The following is a 19,877-nucleotide window of genomic DNA, read 5'->3' on the forward strand; positions in this document are numbered from 1 at the left end:
CCCTGAAAGTTTTTCCGACTGAAATTGGGACGACGTTTAGCTGGCGTTGTCGGATCAACGATGATGCGGGGATCGTCGCGATATCAGCTGCCCGTTTTATCATCAAGACGAGGTCCTCCAACACGGGTGAAGGCACGCAATGCCTCTTTGGAATGCTGTTTTGATGGCTTAGAATAAATCTTTGCAAGATCAAAATCATCACAACGCGCTGTTTCAACTGTTCTGGAAATCCGTATCCTTGATTAATTTCGCACTACATACACTAAGTAGGTTCTGCAGCCAACCCCTCCATCTGGCAGCAACACTACGTTTTGAGGCACCAGGATAAGAACGTTGTGAAAGACACACTGACCATTATTCGAAAGATATACGTGTTCTGATATTCCGTCTTCTTATAACCTGGCTATCTGGCATTTTTTTCCTTCCATATTCATTTCGGGATCGTACTTCATTTTTATCGTTTTATCGTCCAAGTCGCCACTTCCCCGAACGGTACGGAAAACCCTCCTCATATCAGTATAATAGCCGCAGAATATCCGTACAGAATGGTCTCTTTTATCGAGGATCTCTGGTCGAGTGTATTCACACCGGGGCCAACACCTTCGCTAGTCATCGCAACAAATGTAACCTTCGCTTTTCTCCAACTCCTCCTATTTGTCCTTCTCCTTACGACTTACAGCATTCACTTTGCTGTCCTCTCATCCCTATGTGGCGGTCTATGGTGGGCGATAAACTGGTTTGTGAAAGAATTTGAAATTTCCCGCGAACGATCGGAGACCGCCGACCCGTCCCGATCCCAAGCAACCCAGCAAAGCCCAATAGGTCGGCCACCCGGGGCGATCGACACAGAGAGTGAGACTGAAACCGAAAGCCTTGCGGGAGGAGAGCCTCAGTTACCCGCAGGTACGATTTCATCTGGTTTAATGGGACCTCCCCCTCCGCGGAGCACTGGTGCTTCCCGTGGCCCTCCACCAACCGAGACTGAAGATTTAAAGAAGCGACGAAGTGGCCCCGATAATTCTGGCTACGTGAGCACGGACAGTGAATGGGAGAAGGTTGATGAAAAGGGGAGATAATACAGAAGATATGGGATCCCAGAGGGGTCGATTAATCCATTAATCTGGATTTCAGCCTAACCTGAGTCTCCACGACTGCGTCGAACCATATTCACGTATATATAGCATCAAAACGCGGGTGACTAAGCACCTCCGTACTGCCGCTTATGACGCCTACTCCGAGAGTTTGTTTACTTTACTTTTGACGCAATGTTGTGCTTGTTTTCTTTACTAGTTTCCCGATGCCGTTTATTAGCTTCTTCGTTTCTTAGCGGATCTTGTTTAGAGTATTGGTCCAGCCTTTTTTGATTAGCTATTGGCGTCGATTCAACCTGCGCTTGGGATACGTGTTTGGTAACTTATCAACCGAACCCAGATACCCAAGACCATCAGAGAACAACAGAGAGCTGTTTGATACCCGTTGATCGTTATTGTAAATATGTCTCTTGCTTCCCCTGCTCATTTTCATATTTGATGTGATGGCGACCAAAAGTACATTATGCTATCTACGTTAATACTAGAACCTCCATTGAGTTGATACCCACCGCAACATATAGAGGACCAGTATGCCCACCTGGCAGGTTTCACGTGATCACGTGTTCTACCCGCGCACCTTCTAGAACTCCATTTTCATCTTCGACAACAGAAGCACCTCACCCGGTGCCGATGTCTCCAAATCCCAGTTATTCCAATGTGGAGCCTCATTAGTCGGTAGGGATGGCCCAGTCCGGTTTCGCTCAGCCCAGTTAAATCCGGAGGGAACACGCCAATATCTCGAATAAACATTCAGGAAGCAATGTTCCAAAATATCCCACTGTCAATCAGCCGTAAACGAGTTTTTGATTCCGTCTTCCTTTCGGCTCCATTAAGCAGCATATCCCCAACCCCAATCTCAAGCCCTGTCCAGAGTTTAACACGAGCTGGGGGAACTTTCAGCAGTGATCGTAATCAAAGGGAGCTGGAAAACGTACCGGAACAGGTTACTTGGGATCGAGCCTGGCATGCCGCAACTACATTTCTCTCTATTCCTGACGAGGGCTTCAGAAATAACGGAGGTGATGATGATGATGGAACACGGGATGAAGACACATTGTTAAAACGGTGGGCAAAAGGGCCTCCGTCCCAACTAGTGTCCGAAAGCCTCTTCTATGTCGGCGCGGATTCATCCCCTGGAAAGGCTTTGCGGCAGGGATCAAAAGAGGATGACGTGAAGGAGTGGTATCTAAGTGAGATGCGGAGACACTTTCTAACAAATTTTCGGACTTTTCTCGTTGCGGTTCGTCTTCTAATATCATCATTTAACTGATGTACTTCATTTCTCAGACCATATTGGCTTGGCTAATTGGTGCAATTTTAGGGATTGAAAAGCAGAAATCAGCCTGATACGTTATCAAAGCTGGTTCGGTACCTAAGGCTAATAAGGAGCATCTATATTACCACTTTTCTCTTATATTTATCTCCCCTGTTAGACCCCGCAGACCAAAAACAAAGTCTCGCTCGGATACAACGGAACTTCCGTACTATCGTCACGTTTGCCCTCCCTTCCGCAGATATTTCATACCTACTTTCTGAGGAACTTGCTACGCAAAGTTTGATTATTCTAGGAGTTCATAACGAAGAGGACGAAGAATGTACTCTTGAAAATGACAGTATAGCCGATGATGGCATGGACATCGACCAGATATTCACTACTTCATATAGCAAGTGGAAAAACGAACCGTCGCCGGAGCGAAGACTGCAAATGATTAGTGGGGAAAATGAGGAAGTTACGCAAACTAGAAATCAGTTACTGCATCTCTTAGAGGGCCTTCAAGAAGTCGGGCTTGGGGGGAGCAACGGCCAAAAGATATTTGCAAGTGTAATGAATAACATATTAACCGAGTTTGTTACATCTGCCTATGCGGGTCAATGGGAATCTCCTTCGCTTGTTGAAGAGCATTTGCGACAGTGGACCGAACATGTTTTCGCGAGGCTGGTGGTACGGATTTTGCATATCTTCAAAACTAATGACGATGGGGCCTTACCTGAGGAACGTCTGGATGTCACTCTGGGTGATGTCAAAAGGTGGCAAGAAATGGGGATTGCACGACTGGGCGCCCTGCGGATCAGTGAGCTTTTCGATGTCATCGTCGAGTGGGATTCGAGCAGCGGCGCAATCGAGGACTTAAAACATTATACGACTAATCCCGCGACGCGACTATATCTGGTTAGTTCCTTTGTTTCTATGTTGATACAGCGACTTCTTCACCCGGGCGCCTCAACCGTTGAAATATTGCAAATGTATATCTCAATCATTCGAGCCTTTAGCCAGCTAGACCCACGAGGAGTGCTTCTAAATCACGTTGCTCGACCAATCCGAAGATATCTACGAGATCGCGATGATACAGTGAAGGTCATTGTCGGAGGACTTCTTGCTGACACTGTGGATGCTGATGGACAGCCCATCACTTCAAGTTCAGACACTCTGGTTGAATTGGCGATGGAGTTGTCAAAAGCACACGAGCTTTTGCTTCAGGATGATTCCGGTGAACTGGACTGGGATGACATGAATTGGATGCCAGATCCGATTGACGTTGCTACAGATTACAAAAAGTCCAAAAGCTCCGACGTCATTGGCAGTTTAATTAGCCTTTTCGATACGAAAGAGGCCTTTGTAAGAGAGTTGCAGAAAGTCCTTGGGGAGCGGTTGCTTAAAAAGAGCGAAAATTATGATCTAGAAGTATCTTTGCTAGAGTTACTAAAGCTCCGTTTCGGTGATTCAGCCCTCCAGGCGTGCCAGGTTATGCTCCGCGATGTTCAGAGCTCACAACGCGTTGATTCATCCATTCGCGCAGACAAGAAGCTTGAAAATGCAGATGCCAACATGCCCGACTTGCACGCCAAAATCTTGTCCCGACTTTTCTGGCCTACATTGCAAAATCCCCAATTCACAGTTCCACCGGAAATCGCCTCCTTGCAGCAAAAGTACTCCGACGGTTTCGAGTCGTTGAAACAATCTCGCAAGCTCACCTGGATTAACGGCATAGGCCAAGTCACTGTCGAACTAGACCTCGAAGATCGCGTGTTCACAGCGGAAGTCACAACCTGGCAAGCTGCCGTAATACATGCATTCCAATCACCAACTCCGTCCCCATCCCAACCATCCCCCGTAACCAAAACCGTCTCCGAGCTCTCACAAAAACTGGAAATGTCTCCCTCCCTCGCCCGTAGCGCCTGTCTCTTCTGGCTCAGCAAGCGTATCCTCACAGAAACGCAACCTGATACCTTTCAAGTCCTAGAAATAATCCCAGGCGAAGAAGACGAAAATGGCCCACCACACGTAGGCGGTGAAGCAGCCACCGTCGGTCCATACTCAACAGGATCACGCACAACTGGTGTCGGCGGTACATCGTCAACAAAAATCTCCTCTGCAGACGCCGTCGCAGCTGCAGAAGCGGCAGAAGAAGCTGCAACGAAAGAATCTGCAGACGCTGCGTCAATGGCGAGGATGGATCTGTACTGGCAATTTATTGTGGGTATGCTGACCAACCAGGGCGCCATGCCGTTGCAACGGATCATCATGATGCTGAAGATCGTAGTACCCGGTGGGTTCCCGTTTGGCAGTGAAGAACTGCGGGAGTTCTTGAGCCAGATGGTGGCGAAGGGGAGGTTGGAGGTTGTGAGTGGAGGGAGCTACAAGATTGTAGCGTAAGCTGTGTATTGTGCGCGTCAATATATTCTCGGATGGTGAGCGGGCGTTTGTAACTCACCCGCTTCAGGTACCTCGTTTCTCGCAAAGGGTCATAGCAACGGGTGGTATTTTTTTTTTTTTTTTCTTGTAGCTTAAAATCGGGATTCTAGACATTTCAGATACTAATTTTGTTGGCCCCTTTCATATACAGTCTCCGCGAAATCTGCTTTACTGTCGAAACAATGACACCCTTTTCGTTAATTCCTCGCTTTCATCCACTCCAAAGTCCTGTCCCCAGGACTTGTAATCCACGCGAATGATGTTATATATGGTGGTGTGTAACTTCAAAATGTGTGCATAGATATGTCTTCACATACAAAATGTAGTTTTCCAACGCGACGTATATAAAGCTTCTATATCATGTAACAATTCGGAAAACGGGAATCGTTGCGCTATTTCATTTCAAAAATCGTAAAATCACGGATAACAAAATAATCAAAATAAAATAAACGGAAAGGTTAACAACGGCCAAAGCATCAGGGCAGCAACCGCTATTTATCCCATCCCCCATCCCCGAACCCTCCTAAACACAAAAGCCCTATCATTCCGTAACCCAAACTCCGCCCAATCGTCAGTGAGTCGATTATAGCTCCAAAACCCTTTCCACATCAACTTCGTGTTTTTCGACGGGTTGGACGGAGACGCCGTGTTCTCCCCCACAGGCCGGCCACCGCTAGCCGATCGGAGTGCTAGGTGCATTGTATACGTATATTTTGGATCTACGCCTTCAGTTTCGATAAACAGATCGCGGGGATCTGGTAGTGATTCATTGCCACTAGTAGAAGTGGGCGCGGAAGCTGCTTGACGAAGTTTGCTGGGAGATGAGGTGTGATTTGCTGCGGGTGTTGATGTTGATGTCATGAGTGGAGCGCTGGCCGACGACGCTTCGGGCTGCTCAGATTCTGGTGGTGCCGGGTAGGGGTTGTTAAGGTGCCATCGGCCACGAAGACAACTTTTTAGTGTTGTGGCGGCAACTGGGGGAATTGGGTTCGCAACAGGAACCACCGCTTGAGCAGAATCCGAAGCGTGATGCTGGTGTCGACGGTGTGAGTGCATCCCGACATGCAAGGTTTCGAGGTTTTCTTTACTGATATAACGAACAACGTCGACTGGTTCAGTAGTTGTCAGCAGCGAAATCACGCTACCGTCCGGGTAGAAACGCAAATATCGATAATATGTCACGATGTGGATTGGAGTATTCCAGGAGATGTTCTGCAAAGAGGAATTCGCACCAGGGCGAGTGTAATTAACAGTACTTATATAAATTCCTGTAAATCGGATCCTGGGGAAGGCCTGGAATACTTGACTCCAGGATGAAAGGGGCGCTGGGATCTGTAAACGAGCCTGGCCGAATGGAAAAAGAGTGAACTTCGGCAAAAACGAATGCATCCGATGCCATCTTACATCACATGCGAAGTCATAGTGCATGGCCCCGAACCCGAATTCAGACCCTTGACAGAGCCTCCTCCAAATGTGCTGCTCATGGGCAAAATGGTATGCCATTCTTTTACAGACAGAGGACAGACGCCCGAAGGCAGCAGGGTCCAAAAGAGCCACATGCCAGAGAATCTCTACAAGCACTTCAGATGGGACTCTGGAGATGGGACAAGGCAGGGGTGGTTCATCCTGAATGGTTGGGCCAGCACCGAGAATGGGGCTTGCGGCGAAGGAGGAAATTAGCTCCGCCGTAGAAATCCAGGGCTTTTCCTGTGAAACATGGGCAGGTTTTGGAACGGTGACCAGCGGTGCAGAAGGGTTAATGCCTGGCACTGACATGACTGGAGGAAAGTGTTTTTTCCTGTACTCTTGGTCGACATTGGAATCAAGCTAACAAGAGAATTAGTTTTTCAGACATAAGGGATATCTTATCAGTTGGGTGTGTGGTTACCCTGTAAGCCTTTCTGTACAGGTCTAAGCTTGATCCTAAGTTTCCCTGAGCTTCCTTCCGTGTTGCAGCTTCAAAGTGCTCAAGGGCGGAAGTTGGCGGTTTCTCATGTTGACGATGGAAAAAGTCATCGTCGCCAGAGGTAACATGGAGAGTTTGCATCTGCTCTGCCAGGGCTTCTTCATCTTTACGCGGCGTAAATACCCCTTCTGTAGTTTCCGGTTCTTCTTCCTCATCTACACGGTCCGCAGCTGGGTGCCGCGGAGGCAATTTAGAGCTCGATGATGCTGGAAGAGGCGTACGTGCAGTTTGCCGGGTATTTGGCTGTGAAGGATCAGCTTTCCTAGCCCGGGCAGAGACTTCCTCCCACCATTGGCGCCTGAAGGACTCGAGTTCATCGTTATTTGGCTCCATTGCGGAGAGTTGTTTTTGGCGTCCAGGTATTTGACATAGATTTGTCAACCGTAGGAGACAGAAAATCCTTTCAGTCTAGTCGCCATATAAACACGTCAAGCAATATACAATTCGATATCCATCAGTACTATTTGCGTACTTCAGCATGTGCACAGTAAACACTTGTTTGCTCTGATGTATACAAATCTAGTTTCGCGGTCTTGAAGTTTTGGAGGCTCTTCTGATGCTGAGCTATGACTAACTATGACTAATACTTATCAGTCCTGGCTGCCCCCGCTAGATTAGTTTTGGCTTAGTGTCCATATTGTACCTCCCCGGGCCCGCGCCAAGCTTCGGTACATATCGGCTCTATCGGCCTTGGATTTCTCCGCCCTCCTTTTTGCCGCTTAGTGATCATTCTGTCAACTTTTTTTCCCCACCCGCCGTTGCAGAACTTGGAACCACCAGGCACCACTTATCTCCGCTCTGTCCAATTTCTGCGCCTTAGACCTCCTGAGGGGATATGAACGGGGCGGAGTGAGATATATCAACGCGGACTCCCTTTGCCTAAGGAAGGTCTTTTGTCGGTCTCATCTATATTTTTAAGTACGCTCTCCCGCGAACTGGATGAATGACATATTTCCAAGCGTCGTACACGAAACAACAGGAACCCGGTGATTTTCGTGAACAGCAAACGTCCTTTCATCATGAGAGAGCGGTACCTATGGCTGCCAACAATGCAAGTGGAAGCTCCCGGGCCAATACCGGCGCTCACCAGGAATACAACAATGTTTCCGCGACCCAGAAGATGATGTCCGCTACGTGGGGAAGTTTGCTAACCTCCCTACTCGGTAAGATATCCTGATGGATGTACTATTGGGCCAGTCGGGATTGATTGCCTGCTTACATCATTTTCCAGTGACGCCCCTCGATGTTGTTCGTGTTCGCCTGCAATCCCAAATTCCCGTCCTCCGGGCTTCGCCAGATATTATTCCCGCTCCTCTTTTCGGGGGACTTCCTCCAAACTTGGGTGTGACGGCCTGCTGTCGAGAAGTGTTCTGGGTTGGGAACAATGCCCAATTTTGCATGGTGGGACCAAATGGTGCCGCACTCAGCAGTCCGCCTATTGATGGGGCTGCTGGCTGTGCAGTTGAGGAAACTCAGCGAAGGACATTCACCTCTACCTTCGACGGACTTCGCAAAATTGCCAGGAATGAAGGCGCATTGTCACTATGGCGGGGCCTCAGTCCAACCCTAGTGATGGCCATCCCGGCAAACGTTATTTATTTCACCGGCTACGACTGGTTACGCTTCGATAAGAGAAGTCCTGTCAATAGAACCTTCAATGACACGTACGCTCCGCTCGCTGCAGGCGGGATAGCAAGGATAGCGGCCGCGTCGGTAATAAGTCCGATTGAAATGTTTCGGACACGATTGCAAGCCACGTCGGGGACGGGAACGAACCACTTCAAAGCCACGCTCCGCCAGCTACATCAAATGACGCAGACGCAGGGTTATAGCTCACTATGGCGGGGGCTCACCCTTACCATGTGGCGTGACGTGCCTTTCTCCGCCTTGTACTGGTGGGGATACGAAACCGTGAAGGCCATCCTCACCGATCTGCGATTGAAAACGATTCCAGCCGCCTTCGCCGCAGACACTCATCAGCACCTCCACGGCGGTCGACACGCCGCGCCTTCGGACCCACACCAAGACCACACCATGACATTCCTCGACAGCTTCATTGCAGGCGCCACATCCGGCGCCCTCGCAGCCCTCATCACCACCCCCTTTGACGTTGGCAAGACTCGCCAACAGGTATTCCTACACTGTGGCGACGAGCCGGGTTCCAAATCAGCACGGACAACACAAACAAAACTCACAACCAGCACCTCCTTCACCACCTCCTCTTTCTCCAAATTTGCATCTGCATCCTCATCCTCGTCGCCATCGTCAGCATCATCTTTGTCTCATATCCATCCAGAGCAATTATCCACGCCCCGCTTCCTCCTGCACATCCTCAAAGTTGAAGGGGTATCGGGTCTTTTCCGCGGCTGGGCGGCACGGTGTCTCAAAGTTGCGCCTGCGTGCGCCATTATGATTTCCAGCTACGAGGTTGGGAAAAAGATGGCGGGGAAGGTTAATGAGCACCAGCACCAGCACCACCATCAGCCCCAGCCCCAGCATCGGCGTCATGGTGGTTCGGACGAGGACGGCGACCGAGTATGATGTTCTTTTATATCGTTGTGTGTCTGATGTACTGTACATATCCATGATATTACTACATTTAGGAACCGTGGTTTCTGCCTGCATCTTTTTCCGATTTTCTTCCTTGCATTTTTTTTTTTTTTTTTTTTTTCATTCATGTTGTTTTTTGGATTCTTTTTTTTCCCTTTTACTTTTATTGGATCTGATCTCCTCTTCCTGTTGATTCTCTCCTTTCATCTTTCGTCTCTTTTATTCTATGTTTCTAATACCAACTTCCTCCTCTTCCCCCCCCCCGTGTTTTGGCTATGATTTAGAATTTTTGTCTGCAAGCGACAAACGGACCGGAGTTTGGGTTTGGTGAGATTCAATCAATAACTCTTTTTCTTCAATGTCAATCAATGTGTAAATGTACTAGTAAATGACTGTGTACTGTATATGCATACTCGTCGTATAGTAAATCCATCCAATTCAGCAGAAGTTGTTTCTTTTCTTACTAAATGCGAAATTCTTTCTTTCCCGAAACCCTCCCCCCGCCCTTCTTTTTTTTTTTTTTTTTTCCAATCCCATTAGAGGAAAGAGGGTTAAGCTATTCTTCATGGAGTTGAAGTTCGGGTAGTTGGAATGAGGGGGGCCGAAAAAAATAAATAAATAAAAAAGTGGAGAGAAAAGAAAGAAAAATCCATATAGTATATAAATATCAATATTTGAAGTTCTTCGATAAACTAAGTCCATCCCATATGGTGTAGTGGCTAACATCAGCGTCTCTCACACGCTAGCCGGGGGTTCGATTCCCCCTATGGGAGAGTTGGTAAACTTTTTTAACTTTTTATTTTTATTTTTTTTTTTTTCCCCTTTTATTCATTCCGCTTTCGACGTAGCTGACGAAGGACATTATCATACTTTCTTCTTCCCACAACTTATTAGAGAGTTGATTGTATGTATGTTATATTACAGGCGAAAAGGGGGATGACGACTAGAGAAATACTAGTAGTACATGTCTATATATAATATATCTTAACTCTTGTGAATGCATCCATATACATATACATATACATCTTGAGGAATAGGATAGGTAGCTGGCTGGCTACCTTAAGGATTGATCCTTTCAGCGTAGTGGTAAAAGCCTCCTTCCCACAAGATTTGCATGTTTTAATAACGATACCCTTAGAACTAACTGCCTATCTACACCCCCGTCTTTAGCCGGATATATACAATAGTATCATTGGGGTTAGCTCGCCGGCTACGCAGCTTACTGCGTACTGTACATTGTGTAAATACACACATATATATAACTACATATATTTTCAACGGAGACTATCTCATGGTGAAAATACCGGTGTGTAAAAGAAGCTTTCCCAATGCGGCGGCGGCGGCGGTTTGGTGTGTGTGGGGGGCGGGTAGGAGCTTTTTCCCCTCTACACATGGCACCGAGGGCCACACCGCTTGCACCGGAAACACCTCGGGAATTCTCGTTCGGCGGTCGGGGGTGGGAAAAGAAAGCTTGAAGTGGGGCCAAGCAACCTTGGGAAAGAAGATGCAAGATGGGGCACTACTATTGTGTGATTGTTATTGCTGTGGGCAGTTTATTCAGAATACAGAAGGAAGTAGATAGGGGGATATATGTATGTATATATGTAGAAATACTAGTATCTACATATGTACTCGGGTCGTTACAGACCAGTGGGAAAAAAAAGAAGAAGAAAAAAGAAAATAGAGGAGCAATAAAAAATTCAAATGATTACCAGGCTACTGCACACCCCTAACAGGGACCTTACCCTGCCATGGGGAGACCGCTATGTTTCAACTTAAATAACAAAAAGAAAACCCGAAAACGAAGAGGTTAAGAAGGCTGAAGGAAACTAAGCGGGAAGCTGGAGTTGGATATAGGGCAGGAATTCCAGGAAAAAGAAGAAGGGAAAAAAAAAGGGCCAAGTCAATCTGACGAACTTTTTGGCTCAACGCGGAGCTGAGCTGAGCTGAGCTGAGGAAGAAGCTGGGAAAGCTGGGGTAGGTAGGGTTGATGGCGATGCAAGGACCTCGGGTTGGGACGGTAATTGAGGGATTATATTTTTCATTTCTCATTAAATCTCCCATTAAATTTCCCATTAAATTTCCCGCGGGGCTAGCGCTGGAAGGGGGATGGGCAAGGAAGAACCTGACCTGGGCTTGGCATCTCGCGTCATCAGACGAGAAATGAAGGAGATGTCAGGCGGGAAAGCAACGGGAAAGCAACGGGGGGGGAAGTGGGCGGAGAGGGGTAGTAGCTATGCACAGATGCAGAGATGCATAGTTAGGGGAAGGGGAAGACGATGACACAGCCCTCCGCGGGCTTTGCTTCTTATGAGTGCTCGCTTTGCTGGCGCTGGAGCTTGTGGATAGACACAGCAGCCCAACCGAGGGAAGAGCTGAGGTACAAAGAGATGTATCTGAGTGCCTGTGCCTGTGCCTGTGCCTGTGCCTGGTAGCTAATACTAAGTTACTGGTATCGATCGAGGAATAAATACATCGATTGGAAACAATACATAAGTAGAGGTAGAGAAAGTACATGTACCTTGACCAAGAATCACAATAGCTGTATCAACCTCCTCTTCGAATAGAGATACTAGTAGATAGTTATACCATATATACGCAGTAGATAACTAATGTCCAATGCTCCCAACCCCTCCTTCCACCCGGCCGGAAACCCCTCCAGCAGCGTGTGCCGCCAGATTCTCGTTGGCCATGCAGGCAATGAGCTAACCCGCAGCTAAGCAGCAAGACATCGGGTTCGACGCCAGCTACTCAGCTAGCTGGAGAATAGCTCCCACCCGGGACCACTGCCAGGCCACTGCCAGGCCACCGCCAGCTCTCTCGCGTCGCCACACCTTGACTAGGGTTCTTCTGTCGTTCCCCCTCTTCTCGAGGGTTTTCCACGCCGGCTGGAGCAGCTTGGATCATTCCAAGGTTGTCGGATGCTGCCACACCGTTACAGCCAGCGTGCTTCACCCATGCCAGGCCTGTCATCAACCATCCATTTTGGCTCTCCCAATTTCACCCCCAGACTGCCTGCGGATGTAACTATGCGTCCCCCACCCCCCTAGGGTTTCAATTTGGGGAAATAATTACGTCGATAATCATTTAATATTCAACTTTAGTTAACTATGTAACTATTCTTCTTCTTCTACTTCTTCTACGGGTTCGCTAGTAACTATTGGCAATGATTACTATTGCTACGCTGTAGAGAATCGAGGAAGAATTTAATGCATAACTGCTCGTACTTGTACTGCGCAAATGCTGTGAGTGGAAGCAGAGCTCTGTTGTCAATCGCCATAGCTCCACCCGTGGCCCATTCCCAAGCTCCCTTTTAGCTCTCGTCCAGTTCTTGATTCTCCTCCTTTTCTGCTTTTCTGCTTTTCTTCTTTTCTTTTTCTCCTCTTCTTCTTCCTTTTTCATGCTCCTCCCTTCCCCTTGCTCTCATCCGCTCTCATCCGCTCTCATCGGCTCCCTCCAGCTATATATAACCCAGCCAATCAATCCCGCCTGAAGCTCTCTGGACCTAGGTTGCTCGACGTAACTCGACGTAACTCGGCGTATCCAGGAAGCCAACCGATCCCCATCCCAAGGTTCGCATCGCCGTCATCGCCCCAAGCCACCCAGGCAGCCCTAACCGGCTTCGTTTCATACTTGCAAATTGCTTTCCACCACTCGCACCTGAGCGATCTTCCGTTGCAGCTTGGGATTTCTTCATAATATTGTCCACAAGTTATATCTCCAACCGACAATATACTGCGTGCATGACAACTTTCCCCCTTTCTCTCGCCACCGCCATTATTCCAATCCGTCCCGACCAACGAAATCAGCTTGCTTTGATATATATTACTTTTTTTCTTCTTTTTTTCTTTTTGTCGCCTTCGTCCTCCCTCCAATCGTCCTCCTCATTCACGCTCTAACTTGAAACCGTGGTGTTGTATTTGACCTTCCCTGTTCTGCGGACTTAATCTTAGTCGCTTCACACTGCGATTCTCCCTATTATTCTATCGATCCTGAACCTGAACCTGCTTCCTGCTTCTCCCATCAAGACCTCGCTTTCCCGCCCCAACAATCCATCACCTCGTCGACTTGTATCATTCTGGCCCTGTAGCTACCCCGTTACGCCAAGAGGGAGAGCATGAACAGCAGCCTTTTCAGCCCTCAACAGCTCTCTCGTCGTTCCCTTGTCGTCGTCACCAGCGCATCGCTATCCACCCTATTCCGGTAGGCAGCGCCCCCCCGCCCCCCCACCCTCCTCTCCCCGCCATCATCATCATCATCATCATCATTGCCATCATTATCATCGTCATTACCACCATCTGGCTGAGTCCGAGAACCTTTCGAACAGCTTCGACTCGCACATTTAAAATAAAATACCTCCCGATCTCGACAGCTTCCTCCTGCGCCTTGATCTGTCCCAACAATTCGTTTGTCTTCCTTTTGATTTTAACCCATTCTGCGCAGACGACAGACAAAGGAAGCTACGTAGCTTCGATAGCTATTCACCCCGTTGCTGAGACCGTTATTACTTGTTCTTCCCCTCTTGTCTCTGATCAGATCGAAGTCCCTCCAAAACCCCACCCCCGCCACCACCAACTCGAGGACTGAAAACAGGGTTACCTCCAGACCATGCCACCGCGAGCTTCCCTGACCAGTTCCTTTTCCGTCTCGGATACCAACAATGAAGTGATTTGCCCTCTAACCAACAATGACGGCTCCAATTGTCGCAAACGATGTCTGGGCGTGAGTACACCCCCCTTGACTACTGCTCCTCCCTCAGAAACTGGCCAGCAAGCTTCCTCTGCCCCACCCTCCCACCTCACCGCTCCTATATAATACAACATTCAGCTCTTCTATCTTCGATTCCCCTTCCTCCCCTCCCCAATAAAAAGAAATGAAATGAAACAGAAAAAGCAAAGGGAAATAAAGGAACACGTCATAAATGCCTATCTATTCCCGGTCATAAGCTCCAGATGAGAACTATCCTTTAATTAACTTCTATTTGACCGGCACTAATTCGATCCTCGCTTTCTTTTTTGTTCCATTTGGCTGTTTTAGGAGAAGCGATACCGTTCTATGCAGGAACACATCCGCCGTGCCCATCCCAGCCACTACATCCCCAAGCTTCCGGCGACCGAAGAGAGCTTCCGGTTGATGATTTTTACCCCTCCAGAGTCGAGGCCTCCTCCTAACACCTCACATCCCCGGCGGGGTCCTGGTTCGTATTTAATCCCCCATTCCCCACTTTTTGTTTTGCATTGAAACTGCTGTTATAGCTTTTTTTTCCCTTTGCTTTTTTATTTTTTTTTTTTTTTTGCTGATGGTTTTTTCCTGTCTCTTTGTGGTTGCCACTTTTTCTAGGCGATCCCGGCGATAGAGATATTTTCGGTGGGCCCGATCGAAGCTCCCCCATGACCCCTCGCACCCTTGACGAAGCTCACCCTGCAGCTGCCACTGCAGCTGTCGCATTGGCACAACTCCACCACCATCGATTGACCTCCGATTGGGATTCTGAGCCGGTTCGTAATTTTCTTTTTCTTTGCATCTGGACTAATTCCATCATATGCGCCCCTACGTAAATATTTCTGCTTGGAACATATAAAGAAGCACATATACAATAACCAGTCCAAACCATTAACCAATAACATACTAGGATATGCATTCTGACGTCGACATGAAACGAGAACGAATGCGCTCCTCAATCGAGCTTCCCCCACTCCGCGACCACTTCAAACCGGACTCCATACCATCATTCCAGTCCTCCCGGCCTAGAGAACTGCTACCATCCATCCTTTCACACTCCCCACCTGGGCGATCATCAACGCTTCCACCAATTCAGCGGCGGGAGAGGTTACAACGCCCTCGCAAAGGTTCGCTGACGCAATCTGCGCGCAAGGGCAAACACGAACGGAATAGATCGAAGGAATTTGGGCGTAGGCCTAGTCTGAATGACAGGAAGGCGTTATCGGCAGAACCGCAAACGGCCGCGTGGGTGCAGGGGAAGAGGTGGGAGGATCTGATTGAAGCTGCGACCTCAGCGACGGAGGTTGATGATCGCGATGTGACTCCGGTAAGAACGAATTTTGGATAATGATTTCTCATCCTCCGCCTTGATCACTGGGTTGTTGATTGTCCCCTTAAACAGATCCCCAAATCGCCACCATACCACTCCTTCAACAGCGTAACCTCCGCCCCCTCAGGAACGAAGCACCGCTCCTCCGTCCCGCCAGCCTTCCAATCAGCGCCAGGCCTACCCACTCCACAACCACACTATCGCCAATTCCCACCACCCGTCTCATACACCGCCTCCCCGCTCCAAAAAGCCCTTACACCACCCCCGTACGAACCCCATGGTAGCCTAGACAACGACCTAGAACCATTCCCCTCCATCGAATCCTCCCTTGACTCCAGCTCCTCCATCGTCTCCGGCAAAAACTTCCACATGTCTTCCACCGGCCTCCCAACCTCCGCGCACTCAGACTCAAGCCCCGTCCAGCCCCCACGATCCCTACCAGCAACAAGCTCCTACCCACCCTCCTCCCACCCACAACAACTGCAGAACCACCACCACCACTTCCACCATCCCCCCCATCACCTCCAACAACCCCAACACCATCACCTCCTGGACCGACCCACACACCACCGCATCCACCACCGCCTCTCAAACCCAACCCCCATGTCCGCAACCAGCACTAGCTCCATCGCTAGCGCCCCCGCCATCAGCGCGAGCAGTAAAGATATACACATTTACTGCGCATGCTGCTCACGCCCCTGGCCCGTCCGCGACTGCTTCGCTTGCACAAACTGTATCTGCGGCGTGTGTCGCGAGTGTGTCAATATTATCATTGCAGCCCTGCAGACGACTAATGCGGGGCAGCCGGCATCCATTCTTAATCCGTCAGCGGGTAGTGGTGAGAATAATGGGAACAATGGTGCTGGGGAGGATGCTGGTAACAGTAATGGTAATGGCAACGGCAACGGCAACGGCAACGGGAATGGGAATGGGAATGGGAATTGGAATGGGAATAATGTTGGCGGTGGGGGCGGGCGAACAGCTCGCTTGGCAAGTCGACGTGGGTGTCCGCACTGTGGAACGGTGAGTGGGCAGTGGAAGCCTATTCAGTTGGATTTCCGGTGATGGAAAAAAAGAAAAAGAAAAAGAAAAAGAAAAAAGAAAAGAGAGAGAAGAAAAAATCAATTCGGTATTGGTATTGATACTATTATATTCCCCCGCTCCTTCCTACTCAACCCCTTGTTTTGATGATGATGTGATGATGATGGCGATGTACGTGTGACGAATGACAATGATGACGACTGAAGATGAAGAACGAGGATGATTTGATTTGATTTGGTTTAGTTTTGATTTTGATTTTGATCTTGGTTCGATCTGCCGGATGATGAAATATATGTTTTATGCTCCCCCATATCCTTCGCTCCCTAGGCCCCCCAAATACCTACTACTCCTTTTGCATCTATCTATCCATTTATTCATCTATCTACCCGAGAGGTATCTGTTTGATCTATCCCACCTAGTTACACAGAAACATGTACATATCACCTTCCATCTTCCCCCTCCCGTATGGTTTCGTTTTGTTTTCTATTTTCATCGCAGGCCGGCCTACTTTCGCTCAACAGCAGCACCAACACCTCCCTCCTCCACCACCTCCTCCGCCGCCGCACCGAGTTTGCTTTATCTTAAGTAGCTATCTTACACCTTCCAACCCCCTGCTGTGTTCCCCTCCCTCCCTTTCCCCCCTTTTTCTTGGCGATATGCTTCCCGCCCCCTTAGATTTCAAAAAAGAAGTTTTCATTCTCTTATCTGTCTGCTCTTATCACCAAGGAGGCCCTCCAGCCTATTAATTTCCACCCGGGAACTAAAACTGGGTTGCCTGGTTTTATTTTAATATTATATTTTTAATTTTTTTAATATAAATATATATGTACGGGGGTATGTAGATGCTACGTCTGGGGTCCTTTTTTGTTTTATTTACACGTACGTTTGCGTAGAGATCTTGCTTCCTTTCTTCTTTCCTGCTTTTCATTTTTTTCTGTTGCAATGGCAATGGCAATGGCAATGATAATGATGCTTATGATCGACTAAAAATTTGGTTGGATGAAGCATGGCTGGCTAGCTAGCTGCCTTTCTTTTCTCTCTTTTCTTTCCTGCTAGTACTTTCTATTTTACATTTAACTACATTTTCTTCCCGCCGTTGGGTATTATGTTATCGTCTAGGCTTATTTTTATTAACTATCACCATCGTTATTATTATCATTATTATATTTTATTATGATCTGTAGCTGGAAAGGTAAGCTAGTGAAAGGAGTTCCAACCACCCCAGCACCCCTCCCTCCTCTTTCCTTTTTCTCACAAACTAGTTAACTTGGTTATCTTGTTGGCGCCTTTGTAAACTTCCAAGTCATCGATGTCTATTAGTTAGTTATTCTTACTGCCATTCGCATCGGCGTTGAGGGGAGCGGTTTTCGCGGCTTGAGTTTCTTTCTTTCTTTCTTTCTTGCTTTACAGTCTTTTCTTCTCCCCTCCCTCCTATATAATAACTAATGGGGATAATAAATTTTCCGTAACCTACATGTTCCCCCTTTGACTTATGACCTGGATTATTATTGTCCCGTGTTCCAGTTCTATCGATTGATACTTTGTATAAAACGTATATCACTTTGTATTTTCATATCTTTGGAGCTTATATTTTGTTGTATCAATTTCTAGCTTTAACTAGATCTTCTATCTATCTGCCTAACTACCTGTCAGCGCTCTGCTGAATCTCTGTTTATGATAAACGCTGAGCTTTTTATCTATATCTATATCTATAAATCTATAATATAGCACCAATATTATATCTCCTGAGTCTCTATAAGTGACCTTCTATCTATATATATATATATATATAATATATTTTATCTCCAGACTATTTGCAGAATCTATGGTAGATATCTATCTCTCTACATACTATTATAGCTAACTCTCCATATTTCTACAAAATAGATTGATGATTGTAACTATATGACCACTGGTAATCGCTGTATGGTTATTATTATTAACTACAACTTAAAATTAGTTACTATGTTATGTACTATAGTTAGTTACCGTTCTTATATTATAAAATATGAGTGCAAGTATGGAAAGCGAGGGAAGCGAGGGGAGCATGTGTGTTAAATATCAACAACAACAACAATGATGATGATGATACGTGGTTGATTTCCCCTTCTAACCAATGTTCAACTACGTTGCCCACAAAAAATAAAAATATATTAGCGAGCTATCTAGGCACACAAATCAAATCTTCTTTTTTTAACCATGGGTTACAGTTAGCCTCCAAAGCCTGACTCAGGAGAACAAGTTTGACAAGCAAGGCCAGAACCTCCTTCCTTAGCCGCCCAACCAACAGGTACAGCCGCGCGTGGCGGCTTGGCAACGGAGCCGAACCCATCGTTCGTTGCCACTTATTTTGCCAATTCGTTGCATGCTTTTCCTTTCTCATGCCCAAAAGGGGGGCCCCCCCACGAAAAATCAGAGAAAAGTGTTAAAATAAAAATAAAAATAAAATGGCACTCACCAACAGATTCATCCGATCCTTCACTCGCTTTCCCTACCAGATATTCCGCCTCAACTTCGGCCTGGCGGTTCGTCTCCGTCCGCATGTGGATCCTGCAATGCCGCCACATGGACCGTTTGACCTCCTCTTGGAGGATGGGAGAGTGATACCGAGGGCGTTAAGGCCTGCAACGTATATCTGTATGTCATGCGTCTAGGTCTGGCGTGGGCCGGATAATTCATAGAAATTCTTTTGGGAGCCTTTGTTAATTTTGCGCCCCCCCCCCCTTTTTTTTTTTTTTGTTTTACAAAAGTCCCGAATGGAGCTTCCATGCGCCCTAATTCTCAAACCTTGCAGAACCTTGCGAGGAAGGTTCGAGGAGATGTTTACATATATTCCGTTCCTGCAGGTTCGTGCACGGGCAATATTTTAGACTCCATTGATGATGTTTGTATTGTATGTACGTTAATCTGGGCAAAGAATTAATGAGGGAGCGGGTATAGGAACGCAGCTTCCCGAGCACCTCATCCTGTTCATGAGTTCAGAGATCATTTCTCGTTGCAGGCCAGAATGGAGATGACGGTTGAAGGTGAGATTTATTTCATATATCTATATGTATATACATATACATTGGTCGCATGGATTATAAGGAACCATGCTAATTTGGCTGGATTAACTACCAGATTTGAATGCCCATATCACGCATTTCCTGACTATGCAAGGGGAGTGCCTTACCAGAGACCAATGGCTCCATAGGTACCCACAAGCAACTTACTTCTGGAAGTGAAGTGCCTAATACTATGATACCCAGACCTGTGTCTAGTATTTTAAACGCATGTCAGAGAGCTTATTTATTGTTGGAAGAAATTGGTGAAACTCAAGCACGCCTCAATTTTAACACCCCAGGTCACACACACTTCTTGCGAACTTTATCGAATCCATCTCGCGTGTTTTGTCTATGGTACATGTACAAACAAACGCAAGATGATGCCACAACTCTTCAGTAGGTTATGAACACGCTCACGCTGCCTTTAGAGGCCAATAGC

General features: G+C 47.4%; 7 protein-coding genes and 1 non-coding gene across 8 annotated transcripts; 6 read left to right on the top strand and 2 right to left on the bottom strand.

Annotated features, from left to right (window-relative positions):
• Window positions 1-119: 119 nt before the first annotated feature.
• On the top strand, window positions 120-1,594 carry HCBG_00903 (uncharacterized protein; the record flags this gene model as incomplete). The annotated part of the gene is made up of 2 exons (XM_045427953.1): window positions 120-266; window positions 366-1,594. The coding sequence occupies one exon, from the start codon at window positions 546-548 to the stop codon at window positions 1,074-1,076; it is 531 nt and encodes a 176-aa protein (XP_045291928.1).
• Window positions 1,595-1,851: 257 nt separating this feature from the next.
• On the top strand, window positions 1,852-4,746 carry HCBG_00904 (anaphase-promoting complex subunit; the record flags this gene model as incomplete). The annotated part of the gene is made up of 2 exons (XM_045427954.1): window positions 1,852-2,331; window positions 2,413-4,746. 2 exons carry the CDS (start codon window positions 1,852-1,854, stop codon window positions 4,744-4,746), a joined length of 2,814 nt encoding a protein of 937 aa, XP_045291929.1.
• A 534-nt stretch (window positions 4,747-5,280) lies between these two features.
• HCBG_00905 (Pof7 F-box protein) lies at window positions 5,281-7,481 on the bottom strand (the record flags this gene model as incomplete). Its single annotated transcript, XM_045427955.1, has 3 exons — window positions 5,281-6,612; window positions 6,674-6,994; window positions 7,395-7,481. 3 exons carry the CDS (start codon window positions 7,479-7,481, stop codon window positions 5,281-5,283), a joined length of 1,740 nt encoding a protein of 579 aa, XP_045291930.1.
• A 306-nt stretch (window positions 7,482-7,787) lies between these two features.
• On the top strand, window positions 7,788-9,292 carry HCBG_00906 (membrane transporter; the record flags this gene model as incomplete). Its single annotated transcript, XM_045427956.1, has 2 exons — window positions 7,788-7,914; window positions 7,983-9,292. The coding sequence occupies 2 exons, from the start codon at window positions 7,788-7,790 to the stop codon at window positions 9,290-9,292; spliced, it is 1,437 nt and encodes a 478-aa protein (XP_045291931.1).
• Window positions 9,293-10,002: 710 nt separating this feature from the next.
• Window positions 10,003-10,074, top strand: HCBG_11003. Its single transcript has one exon. It is a non-coding gene; the product is annotated as a tRNA-Glu (tRNA).
• Window positions 10,075-12,052: 1,978 nt separating this feature from the next.
• HCBG_00907 (uncharacterized protein) lies at window positions 12,053-12,581 on the bottom strand (the record flags this gene model as incomplete). The annotated part of the gene is made up of 2 exons (XM_045427957.1): window positions 12,053-12,267; window positions 12,476-12,581. 2 exons carry the CDS (start codon window positions 12,579-12,581, stop codon window positions 12,053-12,055), a joined length of 321 nt encoding a protein of 106 aa, XP_045291932.1.
• Window positions 12,582-14,356: 1,775 nt separating this feature from the next.
• Window positions 14,357-16,418, top strand: HCBG_00908 (uncharacterized protein; the record flags this gene model as incomplete). The annotated part of the gene is made up of 4 exons (XM_045427958.1): window positions 14,357-14,498; window positions 14,741-14,799; window positions 14,934-15,350; window positions 15,426-16,418. The coding sequence occupies 4 exons, from the start codon at window positions 14,357-14,359 to the stop codon at window positions 16,416-16,418; spliced, it is 1,611 nt and encodes a 536-aa protein (XP_045291933.1).
• A 2,423-nt stretch (window positions 16,419-18,841) lies between these two features.
• Window positions 18,842-19,618, top strand: HCBG_00909 (uncharacterized protein; the record flags this gene model as incomplete). The annotated part of the gene is made up of 3 exons (XM_045427959.1): window positions 18,842-19,031; window positions 19,145-19,291; window positions 19,515-19,618. 3 exons carry the CDS (start codon window positions 18,842-18,844, stop codon window positions 19,616-19,618), a joined length of 441 nt encoding a protein of 146 aa, XP_045291934.1.
• Window positions 19,619-19,877: the final 259 nt, after the last annotated feature.

The sequence above is a fragment of the Histoplasma capsulatum genome (genome assembly GCF_000150115.1).
Source record: "Histoplasma capsulatum G186AR genomic scaffold supercont2.1, whole genome shotgun sequence".
NCBI lineage: Eukaryota > Fungi > Ascomycota > Eurotiomycetes > Onygenales > Ajellomycetaceae > Histoplasma > Histoplasma capsulatum.